At 41.8% G+C, this 20,900-nt stretch overlaps 1 protein-coding gene across 2 annotated transcripts in view; it reads left to right on the plus strand.

The window, feature by feature from the left end:
- ift80 (intraflagellar transport 80 homolog (Chlamydomonas)) overlaps positions 1 to 20,900 on the plus strand; it is a 201,988-nt gene that overhangs the window by 46,904 nt on the left and 134,184 nt on the right. For both annotated transcript variants that reach the window (XM_072915026.1, XM_072915027.1), the window contains exons 7-8: positions 5,417 to 5,506; positions 5,574 to 5,711. In XM_072915026.1, coding sequence (XP_072771127.1) covers positions 5,417 to 5,506; positions 5,574 to 5,711 — 228 coding nt within the window. The remainder of the gene's footprint in view (positions 1 to 5,416; positions 5,507 to 5,573; positions 5,712 to 20,900) is intronic.

Here is a 20,900-nt window from a genome sequence, read left to right on the forward strand (position 1 = left end):
AAGTGCACCTTCTTACACACGTCACATACTGTCACGTCATACATCACATACTGTCACGTCATACGTCACATACTGTCACGTCATACGTCACATACTGTCACGTCATACGTCACATACGTATACGTCCTCCCGGAGCAGAGAGGTAGCAGCATGGCTAACGTTAGCTGTGATGCTAGCGCAGCCGTGCGAGCAGCGCTCCCTCCAAGGTGCTCGCCTGTGCAATTGCGCACTGTTTAAGCGTCCTCTGCGCATAGCAAATCTATGCCACGCACAAAATCAAATAAAAAAATAAGCGCATAACAATTTTCGACACACGGACACGACAGAGAAAACAGTTTTCGTCATCATTGTTCAAATATTGTGACGTCTGTCGAGACGCTTATCTCCATTCGGTGCCACACGTCCACACCATCAAAATGCTGAGGCAAAAATTTCCACATCAACACCGTATGAAAAAATTTGTGATTTTTTTAGTTATGATTTCCTTCTCTGCATGAAAGTTTAAAAGTAGCATATATTAATGCAGTATGAAGAAGAATGTTTTAATGTAGACATGCAAGCCTTGAAGGAAAATTTTGAAAATCAAGACTACATTTCCTGCAAATGGGTGCATTTCTACCCTATATTTTAACTTTAGATTTATTCTCATATCAAACTCTTTTGACTGTCTTTTTGACACTTACATCCGGCGCCCCCCTCCACACCCTGGATTATAAATAATGTCAATAATTCAATGTGATTATCTTGTGTGATGACTGTATTATGATGATAGTATATATCTGATAGTATATATCTGTATCATGAATCAATTTAAGTGGACCCCGACTTAAACAAGTTGAAAAACTTATTGGGGTGTTACCATTTAGTGGTCAATTGTACGGAATATGTACTTCACTGTGCAACCTACTAATAAAAGTCTCAATCAATCAATCAAAACACATAGAATCATCATACTGCTGTGATTATATGCATCAAGTGTTCATTCAAGGCTAAGGCAAAATATGGAGATATATATCGTGTATCGCAATATGGCCTTAAAATATGGCAATATTAAAAAAAGGCCATATCGCCCAGCCCTAGTTCAATGATGCCATTTCTGTTTGTCATGTATAATTTTGTCTATTTTGTGTTTATCCTTGAATAAACAGGTCAGTTTCTTGTTACCAACCATTGTGTATTATTCAAACTCCCCTAATTCAGCTGGCTAGTTGTTATCAAGAGTACTAAAACCCTTTTCAACATGATTCTGACAACTAAGTAGGCTAAATAACTTTAAACTTTAATACATGCTCGGATAGGCCAGTATCGGTCAGTATCGGTATCGGTCAGTATCGGTTTAGGATCGGAAATGCAAAAAATAATATCGATATCGGATCGAAAGTGCAAAAACCTGGATCGGGACATCCCTAACGTGGACCCCGACTTAAACAAGTGTAAAAACTTATTGGGGTGTTACCATTTAGTGGTCAATTGTACGGAATATGTACTGTACTGTGCAATCTACTAATAAAAGTTCAAATCAATCAATCAATCAAAAAACATTTTCCTTGGAACTACAAACAGACCCCTGCATTTGGTAGAAGGGAAAAATAGTTTTTCAAATGTCTATGCAACGCCTCCATGGTATGAAGTATTTTTGGGACTTGTGGGGATCCCAAATACACAAGAAAAGTCCCTTGTGTGGTGTTCGGGTCTGTGGGACCCGTTTTCATTTTTTTATTAAAAGAAAAATTATACAATTAATTAATTTTTCAAACTGAGACTCACTGACTTTGGCTCATTTTCTGTGAAGAACATATATCAGAATACATATTTAATGACCACACACCATACACCCCCCCTACACATTTATATTACATATAAGATGTCCGGGTCAACTGGACCCGGGGCTAATAGAAGTGTGGAAATTGATGTTCTGTGTACCACACACACACACACACACACACACACGCACACACATACACACACACACACACACACACACACACACGGCAGGCCTAGACAGGAGGAGGACAGAGTGTAGGTACACAGAACATCAGAGGGTCAAATGTGCGAGAAAATGAGAGCAGCCAGTGTTGACAAACAATGTTGCAACCTTGTGTGGGAACCGTAGGTGCAGAAACACAAAAGAAGAATCCCTGTGGGATGCACACACTGGCAGAGAAATTTTCCGTGCAACGTTCATATTGTTGTTACTCAGCCAGCGTTTGTGGGTCTGATGGACCCGTTGCATTTTGTGGCTTTTAATGCCTCACAATCAAACACTTTTATGATAAAAGACTGAACAGATGTTTACCTTATCCCAATAAACATCTGTTCAGTATTTTAACATAAAAGTGTTTGATTGTGAGGCATTAAAAGCCACAAAATGCAACGGGTCCATCAGACCAGTGACGTGCGGTGAGGTTCATGACTGGTGAGGCACTGACTTCATCACAGTCAGATTTACAAACATATGAACCCTAAAGAGTATCTTATTCACCATTTGATTGGCAGCAGTTAACGGGTTATGTTTAAAAGCTCATACCAGCATTCTTCCCTGCTTGGCACTCAGCATCAAGGCTTGGAATTGGGGGTTAAATCACCAAAAATTATTCCCGGGCGCGGCGCCGCTGCTGCCCACTGCTCCCCTCACCTCCCAGGGGGTGATCAAGGGGATGGGTCAAATGCAGAGGACAAATTTCATTACACCTAGTGTGTGTGTGACAATCATTGCTACTTTAACTTAACTTTAACTTTACACATACAAACTGTAGCACACAAAAAAGCACATTTAATAAAAAAAAACGTTATTATGGTCTTACCTTTACTTATAAAATAAGTCCATGAGCCGCTGTTGTGCTGGATTAATGCACCCCCTGACGAGAGTGTTATATCAACTAAAGCCCTCACTTAAACTTTCCACGTGCAAGATTGAATCTATTTAAAAAAGTGTAACCGAGGGTTTATAAATGTCGCCTATACTGTATGAAACTACAAAATAACAAACACGGAGGCTCCAGTTTACACGAGGACCACTTTATTTACCTTCTTTCAAAAACTTCCGCTCCACTCCAACGTGTCATCACTTCCGCTCTTAGCGCCTTCAAAATAAGAGCTCAAGGCATATACTGTATAACAGCGCATAACAGGAACTTAACATCACAAAGAGGAAAGCCCATAAAAATAGGTTACAAAAGTTATTTAATAAGAAGCCAAAAAGTGCAAAAACAATAATGTTCGTGTTGGAGGAGTTGTGAATTAGGTACACCTGCAGTCTGCAGGTGTACCTAATGTTGTGGCCCTGCAGTCATTCACAACTCCTCCAACACCAACATTATTGTTTTTGGACTTTTTGGCTTCTTATGAAATAACTTTTTTAAATAGATTCAATCTTGCACGTGGAAAGTTTAAGTGTGGGCTTTAGTTGATATAACACTCCCGTCAGGGGATGCCGTGCATTCTACGGCGGGGGTGCAGGAGGCGAGCCTCAGCCAGTGCGTCTTTTGCAGCCGTTTTATGATCGCTCAGCACAAGAAATACGTTACACACATACAGTTGTTGACAAAATACACTGTACATTATATACCTCAGCTAACTAAACTATGGAAATGTATAATATAATTCATATAGAGAGGGGGGGGGGGGGGGGGGGGTTACCCACATATGCGGTCCTCTCCAAGGTTTCTCATAGTCATTCACATCGACGTCCCACTGGGGTGAGTTTTTCCTTGCCCTTATGTGGGCTTTGTACCGAGGATGTCGTTGTGGCTTGTGCAGCCCTTTGAGACACTTGTGATTTAGGGCTATATAAATAAAGATTGATTGATAAAGATTGATATAGCAATACGGTCTCACTGCACAGCAGGCCAGCAGTTAACCGAGTCCGCAATCCATGTTGAGGCACTGAGTGACGTGCCTCAACTGGCTGCTGTTCACCGCACCGTCTCTTCTCAGTATTTGAAGGGCAAATGTGAAAATTCAGCGATTTTAAATAAAAATAATCTAAAACGGGTGAAGTTAAATGGAAAATAGCTTTATAGTATAATCACTGGATACATATAACAATTTAATAAAAAAAAATTCTTTTTACATTTTTTTTCTTTCCATGATGGCAGGTGAGGCCCCGCCTCACCTGCAATCTACTAATAAAAGTTTCAATCAATCAATCAATCAATCAATCAATCAAAAAACATTTTCCTTGGAACTACAAACAAACCCCTGCAAGGCGTCGCCGGGGAAATCTTTACCATTTATGGAGATATCCGCTGACATGACTGTTGTAACTTACGTCACAATTGTGGGCAAAACTCAACTGGTTCATTTGGAAGAAGGCAAAAATAGTTTTTCAAATGTCTATGCAACGCCTCCATGGTATGAAGCATTTTTGGGACTTGTGGGGATCCCAAATACACAAGAAAAGTCCCTTGGGTGGTGTTCGGGTCTGTGGGACCCGTTTTCATTTTTTTATTAAAAGAAAAATGATACAATTAATTACTTTTTCAAACTGAGACTCACTGACTTTGGCTCATTTTCTGTGAAGAATAGATATCAGAATACATATTTAATGACCACACACCATACACCCCCCCCTACACATTTATATTACATATAAGATGTCCGGGTCAACTGGACCCGGGGCTAATAGAAGTGTGGAAATTGATGTTCTGTGTACCACACACACACACACAGCAGGCCTAGACAGGAGGAGGACAGAGCTTAGGTACACAGAACATCAGAGGGTAAAATGTGCGAGAAAATGAGAGCAGACAGTGTTGACAAACAATGTTGCAACCTTGTGTTGGAACCGCGGGTGCAGAAACACAAAAGAAGAATCCCTGTGGGATGCAGACACTGGCAGAGAAATTTTCCGTGCAACGTTCATATTGTTGTTACTCAGGGTCTGATGGACCCGTTGCATTTTGTGGCTTTTAATGCCTCACAATCAAACACTTTTATGTTAAAATACTGAACAGATTATTGTGAGGCATTAAAAGCCACAAAATGCAACGGGTCCATCAGACCCACAAACGCTGGCTGAGTAACAACAATATGAACATTACACAAGGGTTAAACAAGTTAAAAAACATATTGGAGTTTTACCATTTAGTGGTCAATTGTACGGAATATGTACTGTACTGTGCAATCTACTAATAAAAGTTTCAATCAATCAATCAAAAAACATTCCAAATACACAAGAAAAGTTGCATATTAATAGATTGGACTATTGTCAAAAATGTTACTTAATCATTTTAAATTACCAGTTGGTAAATTATTATTATTTTTTTCCATTTTGGCTTGGTTGACCACTGGTTTTCACTTCCGGGAAGAAGTCACATCACGGAATACAAGCAATATAAAATCATTTTTGTGTGCTTTTTAGCAAGAATGGCGTTGAAGACTTGTGTATTACTGAGTTGTCTCTGTCTCTCTCTAGTGGAAGGCACACGACGGGGTCATCCTGAAGGTGGACTGGAACTCGGTCAATGACCTCATACTGTCAGGAGGAGAGGACTGTAAATATAAAGTAAGCAAGGTTTTTTGGCTTTTTGTAGGCGCACCTTCAAAAAAAGTGCTGTGTGCCTCTTCCACAGGTGTGGGACAGCTTCGGCCGCCTGCTTTACTGCTCACTGTCACATGACTACCCAGTCACCTCCCTGTCCTGGGCTCCAGATGGAGAAGTGTTTGCAGTGGGCTCCTTCAACACGCTGCGACTCTGTGACAAGACCGGGGTAAGAACAGCTCATTTACTAGCTATCTAATAGAAAACACTCCCTCAGTAACTGGCAGTGGGGCAGTCATACACTCAAATTCATCTTTTCCACAGCACTCGAGGTGTTTTGATGATTAAGGGAGTTTTTTTTATGACACAAACATTAGTCATGTCTGGAAGGGCTTTGGTTGTTAATAAGATGAAACAATAGAAACTGATATTGACATGTGTATTCTATCATTCATTTGATTATTTTCCTGCATGCTGAACACATCACAGTTTTATTTGGTTCAAGATCACATTTGGGAAATGTAGTACTTCATACTTCAGTACTAAACTATATGGTAGGTAGGTCTTTATTGTCAGAAGTACAACAAAACTTTGTTTTCAGCCCAAACCGTTCAAGATTAAATAAATAAATGATAAATGGGTTGTACTTGTATAGCGCTTTTCTACCTTCAAGGTACTCAAAGCGCTTTGACACTACTTCCACATTTACCCATTCACACACACATTCACACACTGATGGAGGGAGCTGCCATGCAAGGCGCTAACCAGCACCCATCAGGAGCAAGGGTGAAGTGTCTTGCTCAGGACACAACGGACATGACGAGGTTGGTACTAGGTGGGGATTGAACCAGGGACCCTCGGGTTGCGCACGGCCATTCTTCCACTGCGCCACGCCGTCCCTCTTAGACATACAGAACAGGAAAGCTGATGGGTCTCCACAAGGCGCCCCGTAAAAGATGGGAAAAAGGTAAACGCTGGGGAAGGATGAGTAAAAAAAGTACAGTATGTATGTATATATACATGTATGTATGTATGTATGTGTATATATATATATACATGCATGTATGTATATATATATATATATATATATATATATATATATATATATACAACCCCCCATACAGCAAAAACGTCTCAACTAACATTGGACACAAATTCCTCAATCTGATTGACAAACACTTTCCCAAAGACAACACCCTAAGAAAAGTATTCAACAAGAACAACATTAAATTGAGCTACAGCTGTATGAACAATATACGACAAATTATCTCAAACCACAACAAAACAATTGCAAATGAGCCGTCGGCCCCCGGACAGAGCGACCCCAAAACCAACAAAGGCTGCAACTGTCGAAAGAAACCTGATTGCCCTCTCAACAGGGGGTGCTTACAAACATCAGTTGTCTACCAATCTAAGGTAACACGCAAGGACATTAACACATCCGACACATATGTAGGATTAACCGAGGGAGAATTCAAAACCAGATGGAACAATCACAAGGCTTCTTTCAGGAACCAAAACCTGCGGAATACCACAGAACTCAGCAAACACATTTGGGACCTCAAAGACAATAATGTTGAATATTCAATAACATGGCAAATTCTTGCATCCAGCACACCTTACAATAGTGGTAATAAAAGATGCAACCTATGCTTGAAAGAGAAACTGTTTATTATTTACCGTCCAGACCTGTCATCCCTCAACAAGCGCAGCGAAATTGTAACAGCATGCCGCCACAGACGGAAACACCTCCTAGGTAACACATGAGCCAATCACCACGCCCCTACGCCAGCCTGTACCCACCCACTCTGTGCCCTATATAAACCATGGTATGTGAATGCTCCCATTAAAATCTCCTGATGATTGAGGGAACCCCCCCTCATGAAACAGGCCTGTAGAGATGAAATAGTCTTGTGATTTTTTTCCCACACATACATATATATATATATATATATATATATATATATATATATATACATACATGTATGTATGTATGTATATATATATATATATATATATATATATATATATATATATATATACATATATACATACATGTATGTATGTATGTGTATATATATATATATATATATATATATATATATATATACATGTGTGTATGTATGTGTATATATATATATACATGTATGTATGTATGTATGTGTATATATATATGTGTGTATGTATATATATACATGTGTGCATGTATGTGTATATACATACATGTATGTATGTATATGTATACACATATATACATACATGTGTAGATATATATGTATGTATATTAAGTATGTACATGTATGTATGTATGTATATACATGTATGTATATATATACATGTATGCATGTATGTATATACACATGTATGTACTGTATGTATGTATATATGTATGTATTATTGTGTATATACATATATATGTGTATATATATATACAAACCCCGTTTCCATATGAGTTGGGAAATTGTGTTAGATGCAAATATAAACAGAATACAATGATTTGCAAATCATTTTCAACCCATATTCAGTTGAATATGCTACAAAGACAACATATTTGATGTTCAAACTGATAAACTTTTTTTTTTTTTTTGCAAATAATCATTAACTTTAGAATTTGATGCCAGCAACACGTGACAAAGAAGTTGGGAAAGGTGGCAATAAATACTGATAAAGTTGAGGAATGCTCATCAAACACTTATTTGGAACATCCCACAGGTGTGCAGGCTAATTGGGAACAGGTGGGTGCCATGATTGGGTATAAAAGTAGATTCCATGAAATGCTCAGTCATTCACAAACAAGGATGGGGCGAGGGTCACCACTTTGTCAACAAATGCGTGAGCAAATTGTTGAACAGTTTAAGAAAAACCTTTCTCAAGCAGCTATTGCAAGGAATTTAGGGATTTCACCATCTACGCTCCGTAATATCATCAAAGGGTTCAGAGAATCTGGAGAAATCACTGCACGTAAGCAGCTAAGCCCGTGACCTTCCATCCCTCAGGCTGTACTGCATCAACAAGCGACATCAGTGTGTAAAGGATATCACCACATGGGCTCAGGAACACTTCAGAAACCCACTGTCAGTAACTACAGTTGGTCGCTACATCTGTAAGTGCAAGTTAAAACTCTCCTATGCAAGGCGAAAACCGTTTATCAACAACACCCAGAAACGCCGTCGGCTTCGCTGGGCCTGAGCTCATCTAAGATGGACTGATACAAAGTGGAAAAGTGTTCTGTGGTCTGACGAGTCCACATTTCAATCTGTTTTTGGAAACTGTGGACGTCGTGTCCTCCGGACCAAAGAGGAAAAGAACCATCCGGATTGTTATAGGCACAAAGTGTAAAAGCCAGCATGTGTGATGGTATGGGGGTGTATTAGTGCCCAAGACATGGGTAACTTAACATCTGTGAAGGCACCATTAATGCTGAAAGGTACATACAGGTTTTGGAGCAACATATGTTGCCATCCAAGCAACGTTACCATGGACGCCCCTGCTTATTTCAGCAAGACAATGCCAAGCCACGTGTTACATCAACGTGGCTTCATAGTAAAAGAGTGCGGGTACTAGACTGGCCTGCCTGTAGTCCAGACCTGTCCCCCATTGAAAATGTGTGGCGCATTATGAAGCCTAAAATAGCACAAGGGAGACCCCCGGACTGTTGAACAACTTAAGCTGTACATCAAGCAAGAATGGGAAAGAATTCCACCTGAGAAGCTTCAAAAATGTGTCTCCTCAGTTCCCAAACGTTTACTGAGTGTTGTTAAAAGGAAAGGCCATGTAACACAGTGGTGAACATGCCCTTTCCCAACTACTTTGGCACGTGTTGCGGCCATGAAATTCTAAGTTAATTATTATTTGCAAAAAAAAAAAAAAGTTTATGAGTTTGAACATCAAATATGTTGTCTTTGTAGCATATTCAACTGAATATGGGTTGAAAAGGATTTGCAAATCATTGTATTCCGTTTATATTTACATCTAACACAATTTCCCAACTCATATGGAAACGGGGTTTGTATATATATATATATATATATATATATATATATATATATATATATATATATACATACATACATACATACATACATACATACATACATACATATATATATATATATATATATATATATATATATATATATATATATATATATATATATATATATATATATATATATATGTCTTAATAAGGTTATCCAAAAAATAGTGCTCGATACCGTGGTAGAGCGCAATACATGTATGTGTGGGAAAGAAATCACAAGACTACTTCATCTCTACAGGCCTGTTTCATGAGGGGTTCCCTCAATCATCAGGAAATGTTTATAAAATTTAAAAAAAAATCTCCTGATGATTGAGGGAACCCCTCATGAAACAGGCCTGTAGAGATTAAGTAGTCTTGTGATTTTTTTTCCCACACATACATGTATGTATATATATATATATATATATATATATATATATATATATATATATATACATATACATATATATACATAAATATATATATATATACAGTACATACATATATATATGTATATATACACATATATACATATACATATACACATACATATATATACATAAATATACATATATATAATACATACATATATATATACATATATATAATACACACACATACATATATATATATATATATATATATATATATATATATATATATATATATATATATACGTGTATAGTTTCATGCATTAATAACACAATGTGGATTGTTACAATCATGCTTTGATTGTCTAAGATGTTATTATTTTTTCTACATGATTAAATGTTTCTGATATTCTGTACTTAAAATGTAGTAAAAGTTAGTAGTAGTACTTTTTTTGGACATGTTAAAAACAAAGCAAAGGACAAGAAATGGAATCTAGGAAATCATCTTGATAAGATTGCAGCAAGGTACGGACATAGAAACAAATATTTCACAATGAAAACACCCAAAAAATTAAAACCATGCATTAATGTGTACTGTTTGTATTTTCAATTAATCATCAATCAATCAGTGTTTACTTATATAGCCCTCAATCACGAGTTTCTTTACATTTTAAGTAGTTTTGACTGTGATAAAAATGTATTTGTGTGATCCCTATATCCTGCCTTGTGAATGACCCTTATTGCTTTCTTCTGCAGGGTGATGAGTAGATATAGTGTGTTTATGTAATTATTGCCCCAAACGTCTACATAGTAGTGCAACTTAATGGCCTTCATATCTCTGCATGACAATGTTTGACCTTCTCTACCTACTTACTAATAAAACGTAATATTCAGCCTGGTAAACATTCTGCCATTGTGGCCTATCAGAACAGGCTTTTAAAAGAACCATAGTAATATTGTGTAGTGAACTGTAATGACCAGATGTGGTCTGCAGAGGGCAGTGGCAGGCATGCCTGCAGTATAAAACTTAGTCTCAATGGTAGCGAAGAAGACAAGTTTGTTCAAAGAGTCTTCCTCCTTCATATTGCCATTACAATACACTTCACTTCAGTCTGACAGAAAATATTTATTTCGGTGCAAATATCACAGAAGGTCACTGCATGATCAAATTGTAACACGGTTTATTTGCTGTTATGTTGGTTAGACCGGATGTGAAGCGTAGCGCTTTATTGTGAAGCCACCAACCGGACGTTGAAGAAAAAACTTGATAAGTTTTGACGAAAATCTCCAATAAAAGTGACTTTAGATTTCTTCTCTACCGTATTTGTTTTTGCTGAGCTCGTATTCCATTTTACTAAAGCAGTTTGAGTAATAATCTAAATGTTATGTTTTCCATGCACTTAACTCCAAGCAGCAATGTGCGCTCAGCGTTCGCTCCAATGATGTCGTTTCATGGCGATTGAAATTAAAATTGTCTTGTCTTGTCCAGAGAACAACTTGCCATGGCTTTGGATCTGAGATTGTATGTATGTATGTATGTATGTATGTATCAGTGACGTGCAGTCACTAGAGGCAGGTGAGGCCCCGCCTCACCTGCCTCTAGTCATGGAAAGAAAAAAAATGTAAAAAGAAAAAAATATATATTAAATTGTTAAATGTATCCAGTGATTATACTATAAAGTTATTTTCCATTTAACTTCACCAGTTTTAGATTATTTGTATTCAAAATCGCTGAATTTTCACATTTGCCGTTCAAATACTGAGAAGTATTAAGTATGCGGTGGCAGAGGGGTTAGTGCATCTGCCTCACAATACGAAGGTCCTGAGTAGTCTTGGGTTCAATCCCGGGCTCGGGATCTTTCTGTGTGGAGTTTGCATGTCCTCCCGGTGACTGCGTGGGTTCCCTCCGGGTACTCTGGCTTCCTCCCACCTCCAAAGACATGCACCTGGGGATAAGTTGATTGGCAACACTAAATTGGCCCTAGTGTGTGGATGTGAGTGTGAATGTTGTCTGTCTATCTGTGTTGGCCCTGCGATGAGGTGGCGACTTGTCCAGGGTGTACCCCGCCTTCCGCCCGATTGTAGCTGAGATAGGCTCCAGCGCCCCCCGCGACCCCAAAGGGAATAAGCGGTAGAAAATGGATGGATGGATGGATGGATGGATACTGAGAAGAGACGGTGCGGTGAACAGCAGCCAGTTGAGGCACGTCACTCAGTGCCTCAACATGGATTGCGGACTCGGCTAACTGCTGGCCTGCTGTGCAGTGAGACCGTATTGCTATATGAATTATATTATACATTTCCATAGTTTAGTTAGCTGAGGTATATAATGTACAGTGTATTTTGTCAACAACTGTATGTGTGTAACGTATTTCTTGTGCTGAGCGATCATAAAACGGCTGCAAAAGACGCACTGGCTGAGGCTCGCCTCCTGCACCCCCCGCCGTAGAATGCACGGCAACCCCTGACGGGAGTGTTATATCAACTAAAGCCCACACTTAAACTTTCCACGTGCAAGATTGAATCTATTTAAAAAAGTTATTTCATACGAAGCCAAAAAGTGCAAAAACAATAATGTTGGTGTTGGAGGAGTTGTGAATGACTGCAGGGCCACAACATTAGATACACCTGCAGAATGCAGGTGTACCTAATTCACAACTCCTCCAACACGAACATTATTGTTTTTGCACTTTTTGGCTTCTTATTAAATAACTTTTGTAACCTATTTTTATGGGCTTTCCTCTTTGTGATGTTAAGTTCCTGTTATGCGCTGTTATACAGTATATGCCTTGAGCTCTTATTTAGAAGGCGCCAAGAGCGAAAGTGATGACACGTTGGAGTGGAGCTGAGGTTTTTGAAAGAAGGTAAATAAAGTGGTCCTCGTGTAAACTGGAGCCTCCGTGTTTGTTATTTTGTAGTTTCATACAGTATAGGCCACATTTATAAACCCTCGGTTACACTTTTTTAAATAGATTCAATCTTGCACGTGGGAAGTTGAAGTGAGGGCTTTAGTTGATATAACACTCTCGTCAGGGGGTGCATTAATCCAGCACAACAGCGGCTCATGGACTTATTTTATAAGTAAAGGTAAGACCATAATAACGTTTTTTTTTATTAAATGTGCTTTTTTGTGTGCTACAGTTTGTATGTGTAAAGTTAAAGTTAAGTTAAAGTAGCAATGATTGTCACACACACACTAGGTGTGGTGAAATTTGTCCTCTGCATTTGACCCATCCCTTGATCACCCCCTGGGAGGTGAGGGGAGCAGTGGGCAGCAGCGGCGCCGCGCCCGGGAATAATTGTTGGTGATTTAACCCCCAATTCCAAGCCTTGATGCTGAGTGCCAAGCAGGGAAGAATGCTGGTATGAGCTTTTAAACATAACCCGTTAACTGTTGCCAATCAAATGGTGAATAAGATACTCTTTAGGGTTCATATGTTTGTAAATCTGACTGTGATGAAGTCAGTGCCTCACCAGCCATCAACCTCACCGCACGTCACTGGTATGTATGTATGTATGTATGTACTGTATGTATGTATGTATGTATGTAGAAACCCCAAAAGCAGTGATTTGTCACGTTGTGTAAATGGTAAATAAAAAGAGAATACAATGATTTGCAAATCCTTTTCAACTTATATTCAATTGAATAGACTGCAAAGACAAGATATTTAACGTTCCAACTGGAAAACTTAATTTTTTGCAAGAATTAGCTCATTTGGAATTTGAAGTTTGCGGCATGTTTCAAAAAGGCTGGCACAAGTGGCAAAAAAGACTGATAAAGTTGAGGAATGCTCATCAAACACTTATTTGGAACATCCCACAGGTGTGCAGGCTAATTGGGAACAGGTGGGTGCCATGATTGGGTATAAAAGTAGATTCCATTCACAAACAAGGATGGGGCGAGGGTCACCACTTTGTCAACAAATGCCTGAGCAAATTGTTTAAGAACAACATTTCTCAATGCGTTATAGCAAGGACTTTAAGGATTTCACCATCTACCGTCCGTAATATCATCAAAAGGTTCAGAGAATCTGGAGAAATCACTGCACGTAACATTGAATGCCCTTGACCTTCGATCCCTCAGCACTGCATCAAAAAACGACATCGGAGTGTAAAGGATATCACCACATGGGCTCAGGAACACTTCAAAAAACCTCTGTCAGTAACTACAGTTTGTCGCTACATCTGTAAGTGCAAATTAAAACTCTACAATGCAAAGCCAAAGCCATTTATCAACAACACCCAGAAACGCCGCCGGCTTCGCTGGGCCCGAGCTCATCTAAGATGGACTGATACAAAGTGGAAAAGTGTTCTGTGGTCAGACGAGTCCACATTTCAAATTGCTTTTGGAAACTGTGGACGTTGTGTCCTTTGGACCAAAGAGGAAAAGAACCATCCGGATTGTTATAGGCGCAAAGTGTAAAAGCCAGCATGTGTGATGGTATGGGGGTGTATTAGTGCCCAAGGCATGGGTAACTTACACATCTGTAAAGGCACCATTAATGCTGAAAGGTACATACAGCTTTTGGAGCAACATATGTCGGCATCTAAGCAATGCCTTTTTCATGGACGCCCCTGCTTATTTCAGCAAGACAATGCCAAGCCACATTCTGTACGTGCTACAACAGCGTGGCTTCGTAGTAAAAGAGTGCGAGTACTAGACTGGCCTGCCTGAAAATGTGTGGTGCATTAGGAAGCCTAAAATACCACAACGGAGACTTCGGACTGTTGAACAACTTAAGCTGTACATCAAGCAAGAATGGGAAAGAATTCCACCTGAGAAGCTTCAAAAATGTGTCTCCTCAGTTCCCAAACCTTTACTGAGTGTTGTTAAAAGGAAAGGCCATGTAACACAGTGGTAAAAATGCCCCTGTGAGAACTTTTTTGCAACGTGTTGCTGACATTAGATTAAATAAGTTGATGATTATTTGCAAAAAAAAAAAAGGAAGTTTCTCAGTTCAAAGATTAAATATCTAGTCTTTGCAGTCTATTCAATTGAATATAAGTTGAAAAGGATCTGCAAATCATTGTATTTCGTTTTCATTCATCATTTACACAACGTGACAACTTCACTGCTTTTGGGTTTTGTATGTATGTATGTATGTATGTATGTGCATATATATATGTATACTTGTATACAGTCGCGATCAAAAGTGTACATACACTTGTAAAGAACATCATGTCTTGAGTTTCCAATCAATTCTACATTTCTTATTTGTTTGTGATGTAGTGATTGGAGCACATACTTGTTGCTCACAAAAAACATTCATGAAGTTTTCTTCTTTTATGAATTTATTATGGCTCTACTGAAAATGTGAGGGTCAAAAGTATACAGTGTTCCTAAGAAAAGGCATTGAAGCTTAGGGAAGGCTATGCCGAACGAAACTAAAACTGAACTGGCTACAAAGTCAACAAAAACAGAATGCTGGACGACAGCAAAGACTTACTGCGGAGCAAAGACAGCGTCCAATTGTACATCCGAACATGACATGACAATCAACAATGTCATGTCAACATTCATGAAGTTTGCTTCTTTTATGAATTTATTATGGCTCTACTGAAAATGTGAGGGTCAAAAGTATACATACAGCAATGTTAATATTTGCTTACATGTCCCTTGGCAAGTTTACCTGCAATAAGGCGCTTTTGGTCGCCATCCACAAGCTTCTGCTTGACCACTTGACCACTAAATTGCTGCAGTTCAGCTAAATGTGTTGCTTTTCTGACATGGACTTGTTTCTTCAGCATTGTCCACACGTTTAAGTCAGGACTTTGGGAAGGCCATTCTAAAACCTTCATTCTAGCCTGATTTAGCCATTCCTTTACCACTTTTGAAGTGTGTTTGGGGTCAAGACCCAACCTCCGGGCTGATGATTTTAGCTTGTCCTGAAGAATTTGGAGCTAATCCTCCTTTTTCATTGTCCCATTTAAAGCAGCAGTTCCATTGGCAGCAAAACAGGCCCAGAGCATAATACTACCACCACCATGCTTGACGGTAGGCATGGTGTTCCTGGGATTAAAGGCCTCACCTTTTCTCCTCCAAACATATTGCTGGGTATTGTGGCCAAACAGCTCCATTTTTGTTTTAGCTGACCACAGAACTTTCCTCCAGAAGGTCTTATCTTTGTCCATGTGATCAGCAGAAAATGTAAGGTGTGGCTTCTGGAGCAAGGGCTTCCTTCTTGCATGGTAGCCTCTCAGTCCATGGTGATGCAAAACACGCTTGCCTGTGGACACTGACACCTGTTTTCTAGCAGATATTGTTGTCATTCATTCATTCATTGACACTTTCCGGTGAACTTTGACATTCCATAATTGTTTTGGATGCACTGCAAATGATTCCCACATTTCTTTTTTTTTTTAATTAAATCAACATAGAAAAAAACACACGATACACTTCCAACTAGTGCATCAACCCAGAAAAAAAAACCTCCCTCCCCCATTCACGCTCTCACACACACCCACTCACACAAAAGGGGTTGTCTCTTTCTGCCATCAATACTCTGGTTTCCACAACATGGACAACACTTCTGCAAGGGACACAGTCCCTGAAGCACACCTGATTGTTTGTGCTGCTGGTCCACTAACATTTTCATCCATCCATCCATCCATCTTCTTCCGCTTATCCGAGGTCGGGTCGCGGGGGCAGCAGCTTAAGCAGGGAAGCCCAGACTTCCCTCTCCCCAGCCACTTCGTCCAGCTCCTCCCGGGGGATCCCGAGGCGTTCCCAGGCCAGCCGGGAGAGATAGTCTTCCCAGCGTGTCCTGGGTCTTCCCCGTGGCCTCCTACCGGTCGGACGTGCCCGAAACACCTTCCTAGGGAGGCGTTCGGGTGGCATCCTGACCAGATGCCCGAACCACCTCATCTGGCTCCTCTCGATGTGGAGGAGCAGCGGCTTTACTTTGAGCTCCCCCCGAATGACAGAGCTTCTCACCCTATCTCTAAGGGAGAGCCCCACCACCCAGCGGAGGAAGCTCATTTCGGCCGCTTGTACCCGTGATCTTGTCCTTTCGGTCATGACCCAAAGCTCATGACCATAGGTGAGGATGGGAACGTAGATCGACTGGTAAATCGAGAGCTTTGCCTTCCGGCTCAGCTCCTTCTTCACCACAACGGATCGATACAGCGTCCGTATTACTGAAGACGCCGCACCGATCCGCCTGTCGATCTCACGATCCACTCTTCCCCCACTCGTGAACAAGACTCCGAGGTACTTGAACTCCTCCACTTGGGGCAAGATCTCCTCCCCAACCCAGAGATGGCACTCCACCCTTTTCCGGGAGAGAACCATGGACTCGGACTTGGAGGTGCTGATTCCCATCCCAGTCGCTTCACACTCGGCTGCGAACCGATCCAGTGAGAGCTGAAGATCTTGGCCGGAGGAAGCCATCAGGACCACATCATCTGCAAATAGCAGTGACCTAATCCTGCAGCCACCAAACCAGATCCCCTCAACGCCCTGACTGCGCCTAGAAATTCTGTCCATAAAGGTTATGAACAGAATCGGTGACAAAGGGCAGCCTTGGCGGAGTCCAACCCTCACTGGAAACGTGTCCGACTTACTGCCGGCAATGCGGACCAAGCTCTGACACTGATCATACAGGGAGCGAACTGCCACAATAAGACAGTCCGTTACCCCATACTCTCTGAGCACTCCCCACAGGACTTCCCGGGGTACACGGTCGAATGCCTTCTCCAAGTCCACAAAGCACATGTAGACTGGTTGGGCAAACTCCCATGCACCCTCAAGGACCATGCCGAGAGTATAGAGCTGGTCCACAGTTCCACGACCAGGACGAAAACCACACTGTTCCTCCTGAATCCGAGGTTCGACTATCCGGCGTAGCCTCCTCTCCAGTACACCTGAATAGACCTTACCGGGAAGGCTGAGGAGTGTGATCCCACGATAGTTGGAACACACCCTCCGGTCCCCCTTCTTAAAGAGAGGAACCACCACCCCGGTCTGCCAATCCAGAGGTACCGCCCCCGATGTCCACGCGATGTTGCAGAGTCTTGTCAACCAAGACAGCCCCACAACATCCAGAGCCTTAAGGAACTCCGGGCGGATCTCATCCACCCCCGGGGCCTTGCCACCGAGGAACTTTTTAACTACCTCGGCAACCTCAGCCCCAGAAATAGGAGAGCCCACCACAGATTCCCCAGGCACTGCTTCCTTATAGGAAGACGTGCTGGTAGGATCCTAACATTTTCATTTAATTACTATTTTTTCTTTCTTTTTTCTCCCTTATGTAATTATTTTTATACTGTTTACTTTCCTTTTTATCCAAGAAAATATTTATTTATCTTATCTATAAAAAATAAAAAAGAATAAAAAAGGAAAGAAATGACCTTATCTTCACCAGACCTGGTTGTAAATGAAATTAGCTTCGTTTAAAGTTTTTTTTTTTTTTTAAAAACCAGGTCCAGTCCAGATAATGTCCAAGTCGGGTCCAAGTGAAGTTATAAAGCTTTTGCCTGTTAAAGAAAGGAGACTGATCCAATGTAGCACAGACATTCAATGCGTGCCACGCTGTCACGGCCCAGACGCACACCAGTGCGCAATCATATGGGAGCCGCGCGTGGAGGTGCGATGTCCCTCGCACCCGCGGCGGCTCCACCCGGGCTCGCGCCCGAGGCTTCAGCGCGCACCGCGGCGGCCATCCTACTCGTCGCGGACTAGCCCTCGCGGCTCTCGCTGCCGGCGACGGCCGGGTATGGGCCCGACGCTCCAGCGCCATCCATTTTCAGGGCTAGTTGATTCGGCAGGTGGGTTGTTACACACTCCTTAGCGGGTTCCGACTTCCATGGCCACCGTCCTGCTGTCTATATCAACCAGGGTGAGCCCCACCCCTTTCGTGAGCGCACTGCGCGCGGAGTGATCCCTGTTACGCGCCCCCGGCAACAGGGGTGGCGGGCAGGTAAGCTGCGCGGGCGGAGCGCGCGGAGTGACCCCTGTTACGAGCCCCCTGCCACGGGGGTGGCGGGCAGGTAAGCTGCTTACCTGCTGCGCGTGACGCCGGCCGCAGCGAAGGCGTACGAGGCGGGGTGTCGGTGCGGTGGGCGCGGTGGTGACCCTGGACGTGCGTCGGGCCCTTCTCGCGGATCGCCTCAGCTACGGCTCCCGGTGGGGCCCTCTCGGGGGAAGGGGCCTCGGTCCCGGACCCCGGCGAGGCGTCCCTTCTCCGCTCCGTAAAAGTGTCCATCTCTTTGTTTTTTTTTCTTCTGTTGTGGCATATGCTGCAGGTGCCTGCTCGTTTTTCGTATGTGGGTAACAACATTTAACTATGTATATATATTTCCCAATTGGTTTAACTGCCACCCGCCTGAATCTATTTAAAATCTAATTTTTTTTTATTTCAACCGCCCGACCCGACCCGCGGATAAAATCTAATTTTTTTTTTATTTCAACCGCCCGACCCGCGGATAATCCGCGGACTCCGCGGTTGTGTCCGCAAACCGCACATCTCTAATATATATATATATATATATATATATATATATATATATATATATAAAATCTCCTGATGATTGAGGGTACCCCCCCTCATGAAACAGGCCTGTAGAGATGAAATAGTCTTGTGATTTTTTTTCCCACACATACATATGTATATATATATATATATATATATATATATATATAGCTAGAATTCACTGAAAGTCAAGTATTTCTTATATATATATATATATATATATATATATATATATATATATATATATATATATATATATATATGAAATACTTGACTTGGTGAATTCTAGCTGTAAATATACTCCTCCCCTCTTAACCACGCCCCCCTGGGACCACACCCCCCCACCCCCACCCCCACCATCTCCCGAAATCGGAGGTCTCAAGGTTGGCAAGTATGCTTTATGCTTGCACTTAATGTAGTAATAGCTTTTTTATTTTTTATTTTTTTGTGGAAAGTTTGTTGGATCGTTAAGGATACAAATAAAAGATAATGGTAAATTACTGAGGTTTGGACTCTGCCAAATCTGCCCTTTGTCACCGATTCTGTTCATAACGTTTATGGACAGAATTTCTAGGCACAGTCAGGGCGTTGAGGGGATCCGGTCCGGTGGCTGCAGGATTAGGTCTCTGCTTTTTGCAGATGATGTGGTCCTGTTGGCTTCATCTGGCCAGGATCTTCAGCTCTCACTGGATCGGTTCGCAGCCGAGTGTGAAGCGACTGGGATGAGAATCAGCACCTCCAAGTCAGAGTCCATGGTTCTCGCCCGGAAAAGGGTGGAATGCCATCTCCGGGTTGGGGAGGAGACCCTGCCCCAAGTGGAGGAGTTCAAGTACCTCGGAGTCTTGTTCACGAGTGAGGGAAGAGTGGATGGTGAGATCGACAGGATCGGTGCGGCGTCTTCAGTAATGCGGATGCTGTATCGATCCGTTGTGGTGAAGAAGGAGCTGAGCCGGAAGGCAAAGCTCTCAATTTACTGGTCGATCTACGTTCCCATCCTCACCTATGGTCATGAGTTTTGGGTTATGACCAAAAGGACAAGATCACGGGTACAAGCGGCCGAAATGAGTTTCCTCCGCCGGGTGGTGGGTCTGTTCCTTAGAGATAGGGTGAGAAGCTCTGTCATCCGGGAGGAGCTCAAAGTAAAGCCGCTGCTCCTCCACATGGAGAGGAGCCAGATGAGGGGGTTCGGACATCTGGTCAGGATGCCACCCGAACGCCTCCCTAGGGAGGTGTTTAGGGCACGTCCGACCGATAGGAGGCCACGGGGAAGACCCAGGACATGTTGGGTAGACTATGTCTCCCGGCTGGCCTGGGAATGCCTCGAGATCCCCCGGGAGGAGTTGGACGAAGTGGCTGGAGAGAGGAAAGTCTGGGCTTCCCTGCTTAGGCTGCTGCCTCCGCGACCCGACCTCGGATAAGCGGAAGAAGATGGATGGATGGATGAAAATAAATTTGTCTCTTTAGATATTTTGACGGATGCTTAAAAATAAAATAATTCCTTTGTGGAAAAAAGTTCCATCAATAATTGTGATGATCGTAATGATTGTTGAACATTCCAA

This window comes from Nerophis lumbriciformis, linkage group LG17 (genome assembly GCF_033978685.3).
Source record: "Nerophis lumbriciformis linkage group LG17, RoL_Nlum_v2.1, whole genome shotgun sequence".
Classification (NCBI taxonomy): Eukaryota; Metazoa; Chordata; class Actinopteri; order Syngnathiformes; family Syngnathidae; genus Nerophis; species Nerophis lumbriciformis.